This window comes from Saccopteryx leptura, chromosome 13, assembly GCF_036850995.1.
Source record: "Saccopteryx leptura isolate mSacLep1 chromosome 13, mSacLep1_pri_phased_curated, whole genome shotgun sequence".
Classification (NCBI taxonomy): domain Eukaryota; kingdom Metazoa; phylum Chordata; class Mammalia; order Chiroptera; family Emballonuridae; genus Saccopteryx; species Saccopteryx leptura.
In genome coordinates, this window is record NC_089515.1 from 22,977,924 (window position 1) to 22,998,023 (window position 20,100).

General features: G+C 42.3%; 1 protein-coding gene across 2 annotated transcripts in view; it reads right to left on the minus strand.

Annotated features, from left to right (window-relative positions):
- Positions 1-20,100, minus strand: part of CFAP58 (cilia and flagella associated protein 58) — a 120,077-nt gene that overhangs the window by 36,924 nt on the left and 63,053 nt on the right. For both annotated transcript variants that reach the window (XM_066355077.1, XM_066355079.1), the window contains exon 15: positions 16,461-16,565. In XM_066355077.1, the coding sequence (XP_066211174.1) occupies positions 16,461-16,565 (105 nt within the window). The remainder of the gene's footprint in view (positions 1-16,460; positions 16,566-20,100) is intronic.

The following is a 20,100-nucleotide window of genomic DNA, read 5'->3' on the forward strand; positions in this document are numbered from 1 at the left end:
CCAGCCATTTTAAACAACAAACAGCGTATTATATACTGTCCTAGACAGTATCGCTACCGCCTAATTGGACACTCACTATTGTCAGTGCCCAGTACAATGTGATTATGCCTAATTGGGTATTGTTCACTAAGTGGAGCAGTAAGTAATGGTCTGGATTTTCACACACTGCTCATAGAGATCAGTCTCATTTCTTCTCAGATACACATCAGGAATCTTCTCAAAGAGAATATAAATTTTTTGCAGGTAAGGACCACAAACTTCTCCAGACATTAGAGATATCCCCAAAGTACCCTTTGGTTCCGAATTGGCCTTCTAAGCAGGCTTCTTAACTGGGGGTCAGGGGGAGGGGTGGCAGGTCCCCAGGGATACACAGAACAAGAGGATCTAAGAGGAAATGATCTTCTATCATTTCAGAACAGACAGCACACTGGGTCCCTTATACACATTGGGGGAAATGTGTCCAATAGTCAGAAGCCAAAAGCAAACCGGGCTTGATGGCATCAATATAATGCTTAATATGCTACATATCTGGCATCTGCTCCAGAGGAGACTGCATGTCAGGAACTCGGAACAGGTCTCCTGGGCATACAGGCAGCTCTCAGTCTGTCTGCTGCACATTAAATACACTCAGAGTCGGGAATATACATTTTTAAATGCATGAAACATGAGCCAGACTTGACACCCATCTATCAGCGCTGCTTTAAGGATAATAAAATCAGTGCTGCCATTATAAGGAGAGAGAACTTGATGACCCACTGGAGATTTCTTCCAATCTAAACGATTCTATAAATTCCCTTCAAATCATAAAAAAAGCAGATTAAGGATTCAAGTAGGTGTTTGGACTATAAATACAAATTAATTTCTGCTCCAGCTGCTATTTTTCTCATCCTTGCAAGAAGCACCTCCATCTCTGAGAAGTTTCTGGGTGAAACACCAGCAGACTGGCTGAAGACGGATAGGACTCCCTCGGGTTCTTGTTGGCAACTATTTTCTCCTAATTTCACAAATAAATCTGCATCTTGAAATGAACTAAATTGAATCCTGCTGCTGTCCAAAAACATTTATCACTGAGAATCTGTTTTGTTTGGGGAGTAAGATGTAATTGCGTACAGATTCAATAAGAACCTAAATGTTCCACTGAGAAATTCTGTATTGAAAATGTTTTGTTCGGACTCTAAGTAATCTATTTATTTCCATTCTCGGTTACTAGACATATAATTCAATTTGTTTTTACTTTTAAAAATTGTGCTTAAACACTGCACAATTATCTTAAAATCTGGAATAGTCTGTGATACCATCCCACTTGGTTTTGTGAAACTTAATTCGAACTGACCCTTTTAAAAGAAAATTAATTTTCTTAACATTACCTCACCTACTAGAGCTCAATAGGAATCAAAAGAAAATAGTAAATAACATTTTTAAAGATTAATTTATCAACTAATAGGTTTTCAGCTCACATATTTTCTCTGATTCAATATGAAGTCAGAGACAAAAATAGAAACGAACAAATGCATTGTGGCTCATGTCTCTAAACACGTGGCGATAAATGCGTATCCCTAAGGAAATGTGCTCAATTATGACATCACAGCTGTTTCTCCTATAAAAAGAACTATGTCCTGCAGCAAACTATAATTTCCCAAATAAAGGGAATAAAAGATTAAAGAAAAAAAAACATATCAGCAATAAAATCCAAGGATAGGGACCAGATGCCAGGCATATTAAAATACCATATCCAACAAAGGATTAAAAAAGAAAAAAATCTTATACCATTTGAATGCTTAAACACAACATAGTTCCACTTGAATTCACCAAAGAAAGGAGACTGTGGCCAATTGTTGCAATAATGTCATATGCATCCATGATCTTGGGCTGTCCTCTCCCACATTTACTCTGGGCTTGACCACATGACCTGCTTTAGCCAAAGGATGTTAGCAAGCATGACACAAATGCAGGCTCAAAAGTGCATGCATGTTAGGGCTCCAGGTCTTAGAAATACTGACACTATCATGAGAATATACAGCTGGGCTAGCTAAGTGCAAACATGTAGTTCAGTCCCTCCCCTCGCCCCAGCCAACAGCCAGCACCACAACTCTACATGTGAATGATGCTATCTCTGTCAACCAGCTCCTAGCAACTGCCAGCTGCCTACAGAAACATGAGTGAGTCCAGGCAAGCTCAACAGAAGAACTGCCTAGCTGAACCCAGCCTAAATGACCAACTAATAGAACCATGATCTAAGACATTACCATTTCAAGCCACCAAGTTTTGGACTGGTTTGTTATACAGCAAAAGCTAACTGATACGGAGGTCATCACAGAACCTATTTCATGAGAATATCAATAAATAGAGAAGTCACTATAGAGGGAAAGAGAGAGGCTGTCCTAAGGATTGGTGGGTCTAGCAAATATTCCTGAAAGTGAGTTTGCATATGAAATACTGAGTTGTTATACTAAGCCATTTTTAAGAAAAGATTCTTTAGTACATTCGGCTGGGGAAGTCTGGACTGAAAGACCTACTTTCTCTTTCTTGAATCGTAGATGGCCAGGCAGAGAAGACCCAATGGTGTTATCCAGCTAGTTGAAGATACAGAGGCAATGGGATGGACAGTGGACTTTGTGGGTCTTGCCTTAGCCTGCTGACCTCTGACACAGAGACCAGAGCAAGAAAGCATCAGTGCACAGGCAGGGGCTATTTGACACATAATGGCCAGGCCCACAAGCCATATGTGGCCCAAGTCTTTTGTGATTATGTGTTAATCAGATTAGCAATGCCTCCCTTTCAGTTTTGGGAGGTAGGGGGCTACAGAGGACAAAAGGAGTCTTCAATGAGGCTGGAAAAATAGGTCTAAAGTTGGGCAGAGGTTTTCTTCTTCTTATGGGTGTAGAAGGTGTTTCCACAAGGAAAAGGAAGAGGTTCAATATCTATTACACACTTAATATATGTTTGTTCTTTCTTAATGAAACTTCTGGAATCAGACCTGCTATTTCCTGGATTTCTGACAATTTAAAATGCCTCAACTCTAACTCTTACTATTGAGATGAAAATGAGAGTGAGGAGAAGAAAGTCATAAAGACAGTCCCTTTTGAAAATGACTTGATTCAAGATATATAACAGGAGTGAAACCCTTCCCAACCAAACCCAAAATCGAGCCTACCTGTTAGCTGTGTGTCTCCATGGGTTGGTTGACATTCAAGTATTTAAGGTACATGTGAGGTATAAACTGGTTTTTAACTTCTATCTGCCTAATTGAGCCTACCAGAGCCGATCTCTTTTTAAGAAATTCTTAATGCTTGTAGGACCCTAATGCTATGGGAAGTTATTCCTGGCACATTTGCAGAGAACTAGCGAGAGGGAATATGAGAAGGCATGAGATAATTGAGCACATTAAGTATATCTAGGCAAGTGTGAAGGGACACAGGTTGGGAAACTTACTCACCTTAAATGAAGCTGAACATGATTTTAAGCCCAAAACATCTGCATATTAAAAGCCTACTCCTGTAGAAAAAGACTAGCAGGTGCTAGACAACCCTACACAATCACCCTCTTTTTTTAGGGCTGCCAGCAATGGCAGTGGCATTTCCTGAGGGACTGTAAATCTTTCAACCTTTAGTTTCTTGATCTGTTAAATGGGATTGTTGCAAAGATTAAGAGATAAAGTAGTAGTTCCTTGATTTTAGATTGCTTGGACCTGAATAATTTGTCCCAGAATCTTAAAAGCATCAGCATAGTCTTGCTATTCCTTCTTTTGCTAAGTTTTAATATGAAAAAAGACTAATAGATAATGCTGATGTAGTATAATGTACTGCTCTGTGCCGGAGACTATTCAAAGTGTTTTCTAAATATTAATAGAATCTCCTCAACAACCCTATGAGATAGCTATGATTACTCCCACTTAACAAATGAGACAACTGCATGTCCACAGCCAGCTTCAGTAGCCTGCCCAAGGTTTCAGAGACAGTAGCAGAGCCCAGATTCAAACTCCAGTCATCTAGCTCCAGGATACAGGCTCTCACAAATAGAAAATTGTCTGGCGCTCTTCCCAACTGTTTCATAAAGGAAAGAAATGCACACAAAATAATAATAATATGAGCATGTCATTTCCAAAAATATAAGGTAAATAATATTTTAGAGCTCCAAAAGAATGAAAAGAACAGAAAAAAAACATCAGTCTCCAAAACTGAAAAGTAAAAATTGGTTTCATGCTACACAATCATTGTGTTCATTTTATTACAAACTAAGGAATATTTATGTTGGGAAACATATAGATTCTCCCAGTCCCCAGATCAGCCTTTAAGAACCACTGAGATAACGATGTATGGAAAGCCCATCAGATATGAATGGTTGCTATGGAGCTAAAAGATGATGAGCAAAGTGCCCCAGAGGCCACTGTCCTGGAGTGCTCACAATAAGGTTGTGTTTGCCAAACCACGTGGATAAGAGGTATATCATGTCCCACGGGCCTGTCACAGGGATGTACGCACATCTTGGTTTATGGCCAGCATGAGCGTTCTGTTTCCCAAACCTATCTCTAATTGCTCCTTCCATCCTCCCTGCCACAGGAAGAGCATGGGCTGGAGAGCGCGCATGCCCCAGGAAGCCCCAGGAAGCCCCAGGAAGATAAGGAGCAGAGAAGCAGCCTGCAAGGAGCAGCCTGCTGAGGAAGGAGCCTCCTCACCATTTCACATACTTTAGATATTCTTTGGTGAGAACAGCAAGTACCTCTTCTTCCCCTTGATTTTGGAACAGAACAGAAACCTGTAGGTGGGCTTCTAGTCAACAGGTCCTGCTTACACGGTACCTTTCAGCCCATTGGTCTCTCTATTGAGGGAGCATCTTTAACAATTTCAGCTCAGCTTTGGGGAGGATGATCACTTAATCATCCCCAAGAATTACATTTAGTGTAGGTTGCACCACCAGCAACTGGGACATGATATTAGAATTCTGCCTTCCATATCTTAAACCAGTTCTTTAGCAATTGAACAATTCCTTTGGAATTATTTTTGGGGGGGGAGGAGCAGTCAAGGAAATGGAATGGTTAGTGGTGTTATTGGGAGGCACCACAGAATAGTGGTGATGGTGAGTGGTTGTGTTCTGGATTCCAATGACTAAAGTTCATAAGAGGGTCAGTTTATCTGTCTGCAATGGACCCCACAGTTAACTACTGCAGGATTCGTGGGCCATGCAGTCTCTGTCACAACTACTCAACTCTGTTTATAGCATGAAAGAAGCCATAGACATGAATGGATGAGTGTGGCTTGATTGTGGATACTGCAATTTGAATTTCATATTATTTTTACATGCCATGAGATAGCATTCCTCTTCTAACCACTTATACATATAAATACCATTTATGTTGTGGGCCAAATTCAAAGAAGCAGATATGACCCACTATAGGCCAGGCTGTACCAAACCCTGTTTACACTGCAGCTCTGGCATTTCTTGGTTATAAACTCTTGGGCAAGCTTTGTTTTGAAGCTTCAGTCCCCTTGTCTGTAAAACAGACACAATAATAGCATCCATCTCCTTTGGGTTTCCTGGGGGGTATAGTAAAAGCAAAATGCTGTAGCACACAGCAGCTGGGTGTGTGCTCAGCATACAATTAATGTGAACAGTCACTGCATTTTCCTCTCATGGAAACACTGTGCAGCTTCTACCAAATCCATCCAGGCTACCATCAAACAGGATCAAGGATTTTCATGTCTTTATCAACAAAGAAACGTTCTAGACCAGGGGTCAGGAACCTATGGCTCACGAGCCAGGTATGGCTCTTTTGATGGCTGCATCTGGCTCGCAGACAAATCTTTAATAAAAAAAAATAATAACGTTAAAAATATAAAACATTCTCATGTATTACAATCCATTCATTTCCTATCGCTCATGTTCATGGTTGCGGGTGGCTAGAGCCAATCACAGCTGTCCTCCGGGACAACACCAAATTTTTATTGGATAATGCATAATGTACACGGGTCATTGTATGGCTCTCACGGAATTACATTTTAAAATATGTGGCGTTCATGGCTCTCTCAGTCAAAAAGTTTCCCGACCCCTGTTCTAGACTTTTCATACTAACATCAGTACACTCAGAGGCTGTGGAGACCTAAAACATGCCCAAACCCTTCAGGGGTCCCCAAACTTTTTACACAGGGGGCCAGTTCACTGTCCCTCAGACCATTGGAGGGCCGCCACATACAGTGCTCCTCTCACTGACCACCAATGAAAGAGGTGCTCCTTCCGGAAGTGCGGGGGGGGGGGGGATAAATGGCCTCAGGGGGCTGCATGCGGCCCGCGGGCCGTAGTTTGGGGACGCCTGCATGCTCTCATTTGTGTCTCCTCCTCCACCTCAGTCACTGCAGTTCAAGAGCTGAGGGTTGGAATGGGAGGTTATCATGCTCCAAACCAGAAAGAATGATTTTTTTCTTTCAGAAATAATGATGTTTTTGAGCACTGGCCAGGTCTCATGACCACTGGCACTCTGCTGAGCGTCTTACACGGTTCCTTCCCTTCACGTTCACACAACTGAAGGATCTGATGAGATGATGAGCTCTGGGTCTCAGAAAAGGAAACCCAAGGCTAGGAGGTGAGGAAACCAGGCAAGCCCACACGGCAGGGAGCCGAAGTCGTGGAGTTGCTTCCTGAACCGCACAGCTCTTGCTTTGCAGTAAAGAAAAGGGTGGCCATCTCTTAGGGCCCTCCTGCTTCTCTGACTGCACCCCTATCCTGAAGCCCTGGGGGTCTTGTGAAAACACAGGTTCTGAGCCATTAGGCTTGGGATGGTCCTGAGGTTCTGCATTTCTACAAAGCTCTCGGGTGATGCCAATGCCACTGGTCCTAGCACCACACTGAGTAGCAAGGCTCTAGATGAAGTGAGAAATGTGAGTTTTTCCCATTAATGACCAATGTGGGCTACACAAAATGAATCAATGACCATGGGTTTCCTATGGTGAAGAGTCGCTGGACCCAGACTGCAGAAGTCACACTCACGACTCTACCCGGTGCCAGAGCGCGACCAGGGGAGCAAGTCTCTCCACCTTTCTGCGTCTCATGTTTCCTGCCTATAAAGGAGAAAGGTAATCAGTCTTATCTCGGAGGGCTGTGACAATGACTCAATAAGATTGGACATATAAAGCATTTAGAGCAATGTCGAACACACTGTAAATGATCGATAAATGAAAGATAATCGGAAGACCAGGAAAAATGAAGATCCTTACCAAAGAAGTATCTAAAGATGAGCTATACGCGGTCTGCTCCCCTGCACAACTAATAGCTTGCGCGGAGCCATTCAAACCCACCTCTCATTCAAGCCATTTTACAGTTAAGTAAACCAGACTTGCATTCAGTCAGTCATAAAATTAAATTAGAGAGAAAGTTCACCTTGAAAGGACAGGACCCAGGGGGCAACAAAGCAGAAGCCCTTTCCTTCCTACTCATTATTTATTTGTCCAAGGGACATGCCAATTCCCGAGACCTCTGGGCACAAGAAGCAGTGGAGAACACATATGACGACTTCCCAAAGCGACACAAATCTCTACTTCACCAGAGCAGTTTCTCGCTTAGGTCATTTTGGTGTGTCACTTGTCATTAGACATACTAACCTTCTAAAGTAATTAATTAGCCCTCCAGTGATGTCACTAACTGTCCATATTAAGGGAAATGCCTCAGTGGTCTCATCTATAAAATGAACATTCTGGGCAAGATAATCCAGTGCTAACATTTTCGGAGGTCAAGATCGTTTCCCTTCCCCCAAACCGCATCACCTCCTCAGGTGAATCATGAGGTCTACGGGCGGGTGAAGCACAGTGCCAGGCACACAGGAAGCACTGGATAAAAGAAGGCTGTGATTAGAATAAAATCAGGGTGCTCTCCTCTAAATGAACCACAGTATGACCTGACCGTGTCATCTAGTTACTGGATATCAACCGGAATGGCAGTAGGTGGGTGGAATGGGCAAGGCTAAATGGGAGCTTGGTTGAGGAAGTGGCCACTGCCTTTTCTAAATTGGATTGGCAGTTTACTACTCAGGTGAGAAGCTAAGTGAGAACGGGACTGGAAGAAGGCGTCTATGGTTGGAGGTCTTCAGGACTCATTGGAAACCTCATCACCTCTCGCGGACACTTTTCATGACCTGAGCCTCGGTCTCTCAGTCCATCTCAAAACTCCAGGTACAGCTGAAATTCCTGGCACACTGGGATGGTCACCGGTCCCTGGAACACTCTGGCAGCTTCCACCCCAAGGGCATGCCGAGTCAGCTTTCCTGCTGCAGGTCAGGGCTTCCTGCAGGTGGGAACTTAAACAAGTACAGTTCCCTCTGTTTTCACAAGCAACCAATGGCCCCTAAGCAAATCTCAACCGGTGGGGGAGGGGGGGGAGTCAATGAAGTGTCCCAGCCTCCCTTCCTTAGACAGAACACTTCTGCAATATTTTCAGTGTGGTTCCTCTACAAACTCTAGTGACATTGAGATTCATATGTTCACAGCTATGATTCTCTCTCTCTCTCTCTCTCTCTCTCTCTCTCTCTCTCTCTCTTTCTCTTTGCTGGCTTTTCTTCCCTTGCCTCACTCTCCTGCTCCTTACCCCAACTTCCTGAAATGACTTCCCAAACTCCCTTGTGTCAGTCTCTGATTTGGGGAACCCACACTAAGACCCATGACCACTCCAAAGTCTTGTTCAGAATCCCATGGCATTCTGTACAGAATCACAGTGCTTGTTACACTGCACTGTGCCTGCAGAACTAGGAGGTCCACCAAGGCCAGGGTCGAGTCCATCCCATCCACTCCAGAGCCCCAGGCATGCTGGCATGTAGAAAGCGCTCAGGAACTGTTGGTTAAGTGGATGCCAGGAATGCATCTGCTGCCTGGGCATCAGAGGGACAGGAGGCAACCCTTGGACTTTTCATTGATTCAGGTAAATCCTTTTCTGTTTTAGAAAAGCTTATAAATGAATGAAGACAGAGTCATTAGCAGCAGAGGAAAAGCCGTCTAAAGAAGGTTCATAAGCTCACCTATCGCCTCCCAAAAAAACATACCCCAGGCTCCTCGGCTCTCTGCTGGCCTCTCTGGAGAAACCCAGCCTCCTCCACCTCTGACTGCCGACTCCAGCACACCAGCTGCAGCCTCCTCCTTCTTCTTGTCCTTCCCCACCTCCTCTTTCCCCTTGTAGTATTGTGTTCTGTGTTCTATCAAGGAATCATAACAAAGGACTGGACCAAAGAAAACTAATCCAAACAAGTAAAGCTGATTGTGCTATTGCTGTTCCTTTAAATCTCTTTCTTCCTCAGGCCTTGAAGCTAGAGGTTGTAGACTAGCCACCCGTGGTGGGAAGATATGTTTCTAGGAAACCCATGCCATGTGCTTAAGGTTGCCAAGGTTTAAAACTCAGTATCCTGTACATAAAATTCCACATTCCCGGTTATTCTTAAAAAATTAAAGGATTTGGCAACACGAGCCCACACTTATCTGGGGTGAGGTTAGCTGCTCTCTAGAGATGAGATCCCTTGTGTGCTGCAATTTCCACCACTCCCTTGTGCCTCTGGCTCTGAGACCTCTGTCAGTTGCCATTTATGATTGTGATATGCAAGTCTACTCTGCTCTTTCTTGTTGTCTGCCTGACCCTGAGGGTGGGTGCATTTGAGCTTGCCACTCCATATTTAAACACTTGGAAAAAACAAGTCCCAACTGCCATGATTGCTCCATGTGTTTTTGAGTGCCTCAGGAAAGAGCTTAGTTTCCTGCTCTAATGCCATCGCGCCTTATGTCATTATTTGAAGGCTCATCTTAATGATGATGATGGTGATAATGATGATGATGTAATCGTACTTGGGGAATGGATAGCAGTACCTTTGGCACATGTGTGTGCCTGATTCTACAGGTCCTTCCCCCCCCCCAAGAAGTTATTAATACTGAGGGATCCAGGGAAAAAATGAGGAATAAATGGGGCAATAACAGGAAGGAGCAGCCAGCAGGAGGCACATCTCAAGTACGCCTGCATTGCCCCCGCTCCCTTCAAAGGGAGAGGAGACTGCTGGGCCAGAGAAAAGAAATTCTTCGCATCCACATCTTTGCTTCTAATCCGGCAAGAATACAGACTGCTTCATCTTCTGAAGCAGTAAAGTCAAGCTCAAGAACCATTTCACGTTAACCCCGCGCAAGGGGAGAATTTTGGGAGCGCCATGTGAATCAGCCCGGCTCAGCATGCAGAAAGGACACCGACCATTTGAATCAAGTTTATAGATATATAAACCAAGACATAGTGAATTCCAGACTCCTGCAGAGCCAGAAGTCAATGATGAAAAATGCAAAAGCAACAGAAAGATTTATTTCTGTAACCTCTCAGAGCTCAAAGACAGAAAGTACCTCAGTGACTGTGAGCCACATCACTTAACGAAGGACCAGCATTTTTCTACCATTTAATTAGTCACTAAGCAAATATTTACCCATGTGCAAGGAGCTGGGGATGAAGTGATTATCAAGGCAGACACAGGAACTGCCTTGTGAATGGTTTAGCAGGAAAGGGTAATTAAACACACCATTAAATGACTTCATTAAGTACAAGTATGACAAGTGGTATAAAAGAGAAGTCAAGATATGGGAACATTTGTCAAGAGACCTATCCTAGCAAGAGAGCCCCTGTGTCCCCTCTGCCAGGAAAAAGCTAAGACCTACAGGGTAGTCAAAGGTGCCCAGGCACAGGGCCTGTCCATCTTTCGTGAGCATTTACTACGTGCCTGGTACTGTACCATTGGAGGTAGAGAGAGAAATTAGCAACAGATATTCCTTGAGAAGTCACAGTCTGGGGGAGGTAAACAGGCTTCTATCATATCTGCTGCTTGGAAATGAGGGCGTCTCTTTGTCACTATATAACCAATTAAACAGTCATTTTGAAAAATGTTCTGATACTCAGAAGAATTCAACCAAAAATCTTCCTAATTACAAAATGTTCTGTTGTGAGGTGCAGAGAGTTTCTCTAATAATTTAATAAAACAGATGAAAATGAGAAATCTGTCAAATCCCACAGAGAACTGGGGGCTTTACCAAGATAACAAGGCTTGTTGTGAGATATACAAACCGCCCAGCCATCCAAGAGAAAGGTTAAATGAGGATGTGAATAAAGGGACTGAGGCAGGATATTAAACTTTGGGGGCCTGTAAAAAACTGCTTGGCGATTAATAATATTAATAACCATCATCATATTAATGTTAATGATAACTAAACACTCTGACAAACCTTTATGTGTATTTAATTAACATATTTAATTCTGTGGGTAGGTACGATTATTCTCCCCATTTTATGGATGAGAAAACTAGCAATTAGAGCAAACAAGAAATTTCTGTTTATGACAGTTTGGCAGATTAAATAACCTGGAAAGTGAAGTCTTCAAAATCTTAGACAAGCTGAATAGAGCGACATATCTGTTTAATCACAAAACAGTGTTTGCAAGTGATTTAATCCTCAAATGGCAATATCAAAGAGTGACCAGATATTAGAGCGGTGAACAGGTAGTGCAGCTATCCCTTGGGCACCGACTGGAACAAGTAGCTGGACTCACTGAACAAAGGAAGAGCTTGGATTATAACAGCCACAGGAGGATAAAATATGAGGTGCTGGGCTTGTGTGGTGTGGGTAGATAGTATTGAGACTCCATATAAAGTTGAAAACTACAAGAGTTACAGCCCCAGCAAAACAGAGACAATAGACAGAAATCCACCCAATGGGACAGGAAGACCACAAGGAAACCTAACTATCTCTCCTGAGCTCTGGGTGGGGGAATAAATGAGCTACTCAGAAAATCTGGCCTGACCAGGCAGTGGTGCAGTGGATAGAGCATCAGACCAGGATGCAGAGGATCCAGGTTCGAAACCCTAAGGTCACCAGCTTGAGCGTGGGCTCATCTGGTTTGAGCAAGGCTCACCAGCTTGGACCCAAAGTCACTGGATTGAGCAAGGGGTCACTCAGTCTGCTGTAGCCCCCTTGTCAAGGCACCTATGAGAAAGCAATCAATGAGAAACTAAGGTGCTGCAACAAAGAATTGATGCTTCTCATCTCTCTCCCTTCCGGTCCATCTGTCCCTATCTGTGTCTCTCTCTCTGTTTCTCTCTGTCTCTGTCACACACAATAAAAGAAAAAAAAATGTGCACCCATGGATTTTCCATCATAAGAGTTTGGGGTTCTAGCCTAACTGGGAGGTGGGGATAGCTCATCAGACTGGAACATGGAGGACCCAGGTTTGAAATCCCAAGGTCACTGGCTTGAGTGAGGGGTCACTGGCTTGAGCATAGGATCATGGACATGACCCCATGGTTGCTGGCTTGAGCCCAAAGGTCGCTGGCGTGAAGCCCAAGGTCGCTGGCTTGAGCCCAAGGTCGCTGGCTTGAGCAAGAATCACTTGCTCTGCTGTAGTCTCCCAGTCAAGGCACATATGAGAAAGCAATCACTGAACAACTAAGAAGCTGCAATAAAGAATTGATGCTTCTCATCTCTCTCCCTTCCTGTCTGTCTGTCCCTCTCTCTGACTCTCTCTCTCTCTCTCTGTCAAAAAAAGAAAGAGTATGGGGTTCTAATATATAAATACATTTATTAAGTGATCCAGGAAGCCCCAAAGTGAGAACTTAACCTAAAAAATTATCCTGAGCAAGAGATATCTCCTAGACACCAAGCAGAAACAAATGAAAAGACATACCCTTAACCTGGACCATTCCAAGTCCCATACATAAGGCCATTCTGAAAATGAGCTCACTACATAAAATCATAACATTCCCAAAAAAAAGGTCCATCACAAATAAAAATCAGCTATTGCAATAAACAATAAGAAAGACTGCCAAGACCTTTAAATAACAGAACAATCAGATAAAAACAATAAAATATTTAAATTAATTGAGGACATAAAGGAAGGAACAAAACGTTAGCTCAAGACACAATCAACAAAGATTCGTAAAAAAGATCTCCAGAAAATTAAAATAAAATTATTGAAAATAAAATCTGGTGTATTCACTATTAACAGATAAATACACCTAAAGAAAGATTTAGTGAACAAGATGATAAAGCTGAGAAAAATGTAACACAAGAGATAAAGAGAAAAAAATATCAGTGAGGTCAGAAAATAAGGAAGAAAGAATGAGAAAATCCAACATACATTTAATAAGAGTACCAGAAGGAGAGTGCTACAGTCCCCACCACTCCCTTTTGCCTCTAACTCTGAGACCCCTCTTAGGTGCCATTTATAATCGTGATGTGCAAAGTTCACTTTGCTCTTTCTTGTTATCTGGAGTCCTCATGTTGTTTGTAAGAATTATAGAGACATTGATCAACTTTAGTTTTGTTTAGACTTGATGTTAACTATACATGTTAAATTTTTAAGGAAATCCATGAGTGAGGGTAGGAGAATGAATGAACGAATGAACGAACGAATGAATGAATGAATGAATGATAGTGAGTGATGGTAACTATTCAGAAGAAAATAAATCAGGAATAGAGAGTAGTGAGGAGAAAGATGTGACAGGTGAAAGGGAAAAAAAAGGCTATTAAAAAAAACTCAATCTAATAAAAAGCAGTAACAGACTCCTGCACTAAAAATCAGGTTAAGTAATAGAAAATAAGAAGATAAAAATAAACCTTAAATTATCAATAAATATAAAGACTAAACATACCAGACAAACCACAGATATATCAGATTACATTTTTTTTAATTATAAGAGACTTGCCTAAAATATAAGGACACCAAAAATTTAAAAATAAAATTATAGAAAAATTATGTTTAAAACACCTGGGGCTATATTAATATCCAGCAATTTTGTAAGAATTAAGAATTAAGGAGGGTTCTTGTATAATATTAATGGAAACATTCACCAGGAAGAAATGAAAAATCATACAGCCCTGGCCAGTTAGTTCAGTAGTAGAGCATCAGCCTGGCGTGCGGGAGTCCCGGGTTCGAATTCCAGCCAGGGCACACAGGAGAAGCACTCATCTGCTTCTCCACTCCTCCCCCTCTCCTTCCTCTCTGTCTCTCTCTTCCCCTCCCACAGCCAAGGCTCCATTGGAGCAAAGTTTGCCCAGGCGCTGAGGATGGCTCTGTGGCCTCTGCCTCAGGTGCTAGAATGGCTCTGATTGCGGCAGAGCAACACCCTAGATGGGCAGAGCATCACCCCCTGGTGGGCATGCCGGGTGGATCCCGGTCAGGCACATGCGGGAGTCTGTCTGACTGCCTCCCCGTTTTCAACTTCAGAAAAATACAAAAAAAATAAAAATCATACATACCTTTCACTCATCTTATGAACATAACTTAATATGTACTTAGAGAAAAAAACAATGACAGAACTATAAGGAGAAACAGACAAATCTCCAAACATTTTTTTAGTGATTAGGAAGACATAAACAATTAGGAAAGATACAGATTTGGACACTATGATTAGCAAGGTTGATCGGACGGGCATCATATAGGCTCCTGAATCTTGAACATTTAGAGTACATATCCTTTTCAAGCACACGGGCATCAGTTATAAAAGCTGTTCCCTTAGTTGATCACAAAGCAAGACTCAACAAATTCCAGTTAATCAATATAATACAGACCACAATGCAAGAAAGTGAGAAATCAATAATAAAAAATAACAAAAACATATATATTTGGAAATTTAAAGGTTTTTTTTTAATTACCATAGGATAAACAATAAATATTATTAAGACTTACTCAAAAGAGAAATAATTCTGAAAATAGAAAATATCTGGAACAAAATGAAAATACCACCTTTCAAAACATATGGGAAAGAACTAGAGAAATTATCTAAAGGACATTTTATAGCTGTAAATGCTTATATTAGGTGAATTGAACATTAACGAGCTGAACATCAATCTAAAGAAAGTAGGGGAAAAAATAGAATAAACCCAAATTATACAGAAGGAAGAAAATGGTAAAGTTAGAGTAGTCAAGGAAATATGAAATAAACTTGACCACAGAGAGGTTTGACAAAACACAAAACCTGATTCTTTTGAAAACTAACAAGGTGACAGTAGCTGGAGAGGCAGGGCGATGAGGCGGTAGAAAGCGTGGGCTCTGGAACTGACTGCCTAGTTTGAGTCCCCACTCTGCCATTTACAGCTGCAGGGCCCTGGGCATGTGACCTGCGGCTGGCCATGGTGGAATCACAGCTCAATCCCTGGACTCCCAGACCCCAGTGCCCGTGCACTAGCTGCTTATTCTTACCACAGGAACTCTCAGTCACATGCTCTGATGGGAGTACCTTCCTCCCATCATGCAACTGAGTATTATTATCCCATTTCACAGATGGAGTAAATGAGGCTTGGAGAATTTATGTAATTCTCACCAAGTCATGAAATATAAAAGAATTGGATCTGATTCAAGAACAGATCTGACTCTGAAGTTTGTCCTCCTGACTACCATGTTCATCTATAAGAGAAGAGGAGCGTCCCTGTCGGCCACTCCACATAGTGATGCTCTGGAAAGCTACTTACTATATCCCAACTTCAGGGAAAATGTCTTTTTTAAGGTAGAATGTAAAGAGAACAGGAAAATGCCCTCCCTCATACACAGAATTTCCTAGTCTTACTTACGGTAATTCAGTGGTTAAGATGATGTGCTTTGGAATTAGAAATAAAAAGGATAATTGCTAATATTTATTAGGCACTTACTATGTGCCAAGCATAACGCTAAGCTGTTTCAATCTTCACAACATCCCTTTTCACATCAATTGTGATCCCATACTACAGACTAGGACCCTCAGGTGCAGAGAAGCTAACCTCACACAGCTACAAACTGGCAGATGCAAGATTCCAACCCTGGACTCTAACACCAGAGCTTGCATTCTTTTCCACACTACACTCCCAGGACCCAATTTCTTCATCCACTGACGGGGGGACGACACCTACTCTCCTGATCTACCAAGAGGTATCGAGACAAGGTAAGTAAAGCCACCAGCACAGTATCTGGCATGATGATGATAATGGTGATGATGGTGGTGACAAGGGGTACTTGCAAAGATAAGGCCCAAAACAATGGCACCATTCCTGATGGCTGCAGAATAACTTACTGCATCAAATCCTCACAAAGAAATCTCCTTCCATTTCACTCACAAGTCTTCATGGGGACATATTGTGCTTTATGTGAAAGCTAATTTTCAAACTCAAAATCATGGCATTGAACATTATGTAAAGATATGAAGAAAAGTATTTAAAAGAATCTAACAAACAGAACTGCAGGGAAGTTGGGGTGGAGGGAAGCCACATTACCCAATGTAGTGACTCTAGCCTTGAACTTATTCTCCAGAATTCTTCAAATATCAGTAATGGCAGCATAAGGGACCCATTAATCAGGTTGTTTGTTCTCTGTGTGTGAGTCACTGTTGCCATCTACAGTTAAAAATGGGACATGCAACACTGCCACAGAACATTCTAAAACACAGTCCCGGAGATGGTGGTACTAAGAAAACATGCTTGTACGGAAAATGAAAGCCTTACCTGAAGGAGCAGCTCTTTCTCAACCACCTCTTCTGTCTTGCTGATGAGACGCTTCTGCAGGGAGTGAATTTTCTGTATCAGCTCATGAGTACTGGGGTCACTGGCCTGTTCAAGCAGAACAAAATAAAGCAACTGAGACACCATCAATTTCAAAGCAAAGCACTGAGGTCTCTATGCAAAAAAATCATTGTTTTGGTTTTTTTTTTATTTTTTTTTATTCATTTTAGAGAGATGGCAGGAGAGAGAGAGAGAGAGAGAGAGAGACAGAGAGAGACAGAGAGAGACAGAGAGAAGGGTGGAGGAGCAGGAATCATCAACTCCCATATGTGCTTTGACCAGGCAAGCCCAGGGTTTATTGTTTTATCAATATCTACTGCACACCTGTAGACCCAACACAGCGAGATTTAGAACCACACACACAAAAAAATTTTCATAACAGATGAGATGGTCATCAAAATAGATTGATGTTTGGCTAATGTCTTCTCTATTAGCTCTGGTTAGCCAAAAAATGGAAAGTAAATGTTTATTGCACCAAGAGAAATAATACTACTAATAACAATAGCAATAATAATAGCTATTGTGCATAATATGTGGTTCTTTGCCACTATACAGGCACCATGCTAAGTGCTTTTCATACATGATTCAATTTTAGCCACACAACAGCCCTGAGACAACATTAGCCATCGCCTTTTACAGATAGGACAACTGAGGCTCAGAGGATTAAGTTATTAACCCACACAAGTCAGGGTCAGAGCTGGATTCAAGGCCAGATAGATATGCCAGGCTCTAATCACTATGTTTTGAGATTTCCCCTACCTTTACCCCTGTTTCTATAGGAATGAGACAGGGTTCCCTAATTCATTCAGCTTCAGGATTCTCCTTGGATACTGGTAACAAGAAGATTCATTACAGTCTATGATGGGGAAGGTTTCTAGGATGTGAACTTCTGCTAATAATTGACAACAGAATATGACCATGGCCTTTAGCTTGAAAATGGTGTTATCAACTGTTGGTCAAATAAGTTTGTAAATATGATGTATATGTTTGCTTGCTTATGGTTTGCATTGGGTGTGGGGGGACAGGCTGTGGGCAGGCAGGGTCGTTGTAGCCTAAGGCTTAGTTTTAAGACTAAGCCTTTCCCACCCTTTTAATACTAAGATCTTTTCAAAACTAAGCTTTTCCCCACACCCTTGACCAGGGGTCCCCAAACTTTTTACACAGGGGGCCAGTTCACTGTCCCTCAGACCGTTGGAGGGCCGGACTATAAAAAAAACTATGAACAAATCCCTATGCACACTGCACATATCTTATTTTAAAGTAAAAAAACAAAACGGGAACAAATACAATATTTAAAATAAAGAACAAGTAAATTTAAATCAACAAACTGACCAGTATTTCGATGGGAACTATGCTCCTCTCACTGACCACCAATGAAAGAGGTGTCCCTTCCGGAAGTGGGACGGGGGCCGGATAAATGGCCTCAGGGGGCCGCATGTGGCCCGCGGGCCGTAGTTTGGGGACCCCTACCCTTGACTGTTGCTTGATGTAGGGTGGTGCACTCTCATGAGGAATCCCATTATGCCTCAGATAAGTGACTTTGTATCAGAGACTTCCTCGTTTGTATATTGGATTAAAGGTTTTGATTTCTACACTATAAAATGGGGCAGAGGAGCCTATGCTGGAAGAGAGCAGAGAAAGGCCACGTGGAAGAGAGAGGCGGCCATGATGGCAGAGTGCTGAAGGAGAAGCCAGTTTGTGCAGAGTTTGTGCAGAGAGAAGGAGATGGGGAACAGAAGTGAATAAGCCTGATGAGGTAGAAACCTTTGATTCTAGGAAACTTGGATAAGTCAGTGGCTTTGGGAGCCCTGAATGGAAAGGGAAGTGTTTTCCCACTGTGTGTATTTCTTGCCCGCCAGGTGCAAGCTAGGATTAAAGCTAATGGCCCACCAGTTCTTGGCTCCATTGTTTCATTACCATCTGTCCGAATCAAATTCGAACCTGCATGGGCCAGGAGGCTATAATGGTGGCCGTGTCTACTGGCCTTATATCAATCCATAAAGCTTTGAAGCATTTTGGGCAGAAAAGTTATTTTTTGCTCACTCTGTTAAAGATGGCCGCTGCTCTCACATGATACAGCTAATTGGCCTTTCTTGCTTGGGAAGAGGCTTGGTTATGCTAATGTGTGTTGGGAGAGGGCTTTCACAACGAAAAGTTTTAAAAGGAGGAGGTAGGAGGTCATTTGGAGAGAGAGTGGCCACGTTCTTATAGAGAGGAGGAGCCCGTGCTGTGGCAGGGCAGGGAGACCACATTGTTCCAGGGGAGAGAGAGAGGCCACGTGGAGGAGAGGAGGAAGCCAAAATGGAGGCAAACAGAGGTGGGAGCCTTTGATTCTAGGAAAACTCAGAAGAGTCAGTGGCTTTGGGAGCCCAGAATGGAAAGGGAAGTGTTTTCCTGTTGTATTTACTCACTTGCCGGGTGTGAGCTAGGATTAAGGGAAAATGGGCCACTAGTTTTTGGCTCTGCAGTTTCTTTACCGTCTGTCCGGATCAAATGTGAACCTGCAAGAGTCAGGCGGCTGTGATGGTGGCCGCAGCTACTGGCTTTACAGTGCACCTTCATAAACTATCAGTGTACAATTCAAACAAGATCTACGCTTATAAATTAATATTCTCCCCTCTAGACTTTAAGCCAAAGCTTCACTTTCAACTGTATTGACATTTTGAATTAACCAAGCAGCTAAATATTTTCAACTGCCTCCCAGAATCTCTATTTTCTAATTTTTAAATAGAAATTGACATGGAATAAAAAATGTTAAAGACCTCCTCGAAAACACATGAAATAAACTAATGTGACTGTAAATGGATTTAAAATCTTCAGCTCCACTTCCCCAGACATCCGTATTATTGTTAGTTTAGTAAACAACATCACTCCTGGCATTTGAAGAGGAATAAAAAAGGGTCCAAAAGAGTGGAAAGATATTCCATTAACTCTGACTTTGCTTAAGAAATGCTACGGAGTGCCAGAGTGATCTCCCTACGCAGGGACTAGCTTTGGCATACACATTCACTTCGCAAGACTGGATGTTGTTCAAATCCAGCCCTTGTGTTTATGCAACTTCAATGCATTATCCTTAATGCTTTCTTCAACAAAAGGAAAACATAAAAATGAAAAACAAAAACCTACTTGGTTGTTTTTCACACTTGCCCTGCTTTTTCTTAAAACACATACACTCCCCACATCCTAATTATTCATTTGTTGAAGCCCCAACTGGTGCTCCAATTGCTGAGTACAACCAGAGGAGATGGCCACTTTTTCCTTGAATAAGCAGAGATGGGCTTTGACCATTATCTGCAGTGCTGGTGGTAATGTCTGTCAGGAAGTCATACCATAAAATGGGAGGTTTCCAGGCATACCCCAGAGATACTGTGTATTTGGTTCCAGACCACCGTAATACAGTGTATTGCAAATAAAACAAGCATGATCTTTTTTTGCTGGTGGAGGATCTTGCCTTCAATTTGTTTTTTTTTTAAAAAAAGCATTAGGAAGCACAATAAAACAAGGTATGCCTCTATTATCCATCATCTACCAATGGGACTTTGTGTTCCCAAAATCCTAAGAGAAAGGGTTTGGTTAACACAAT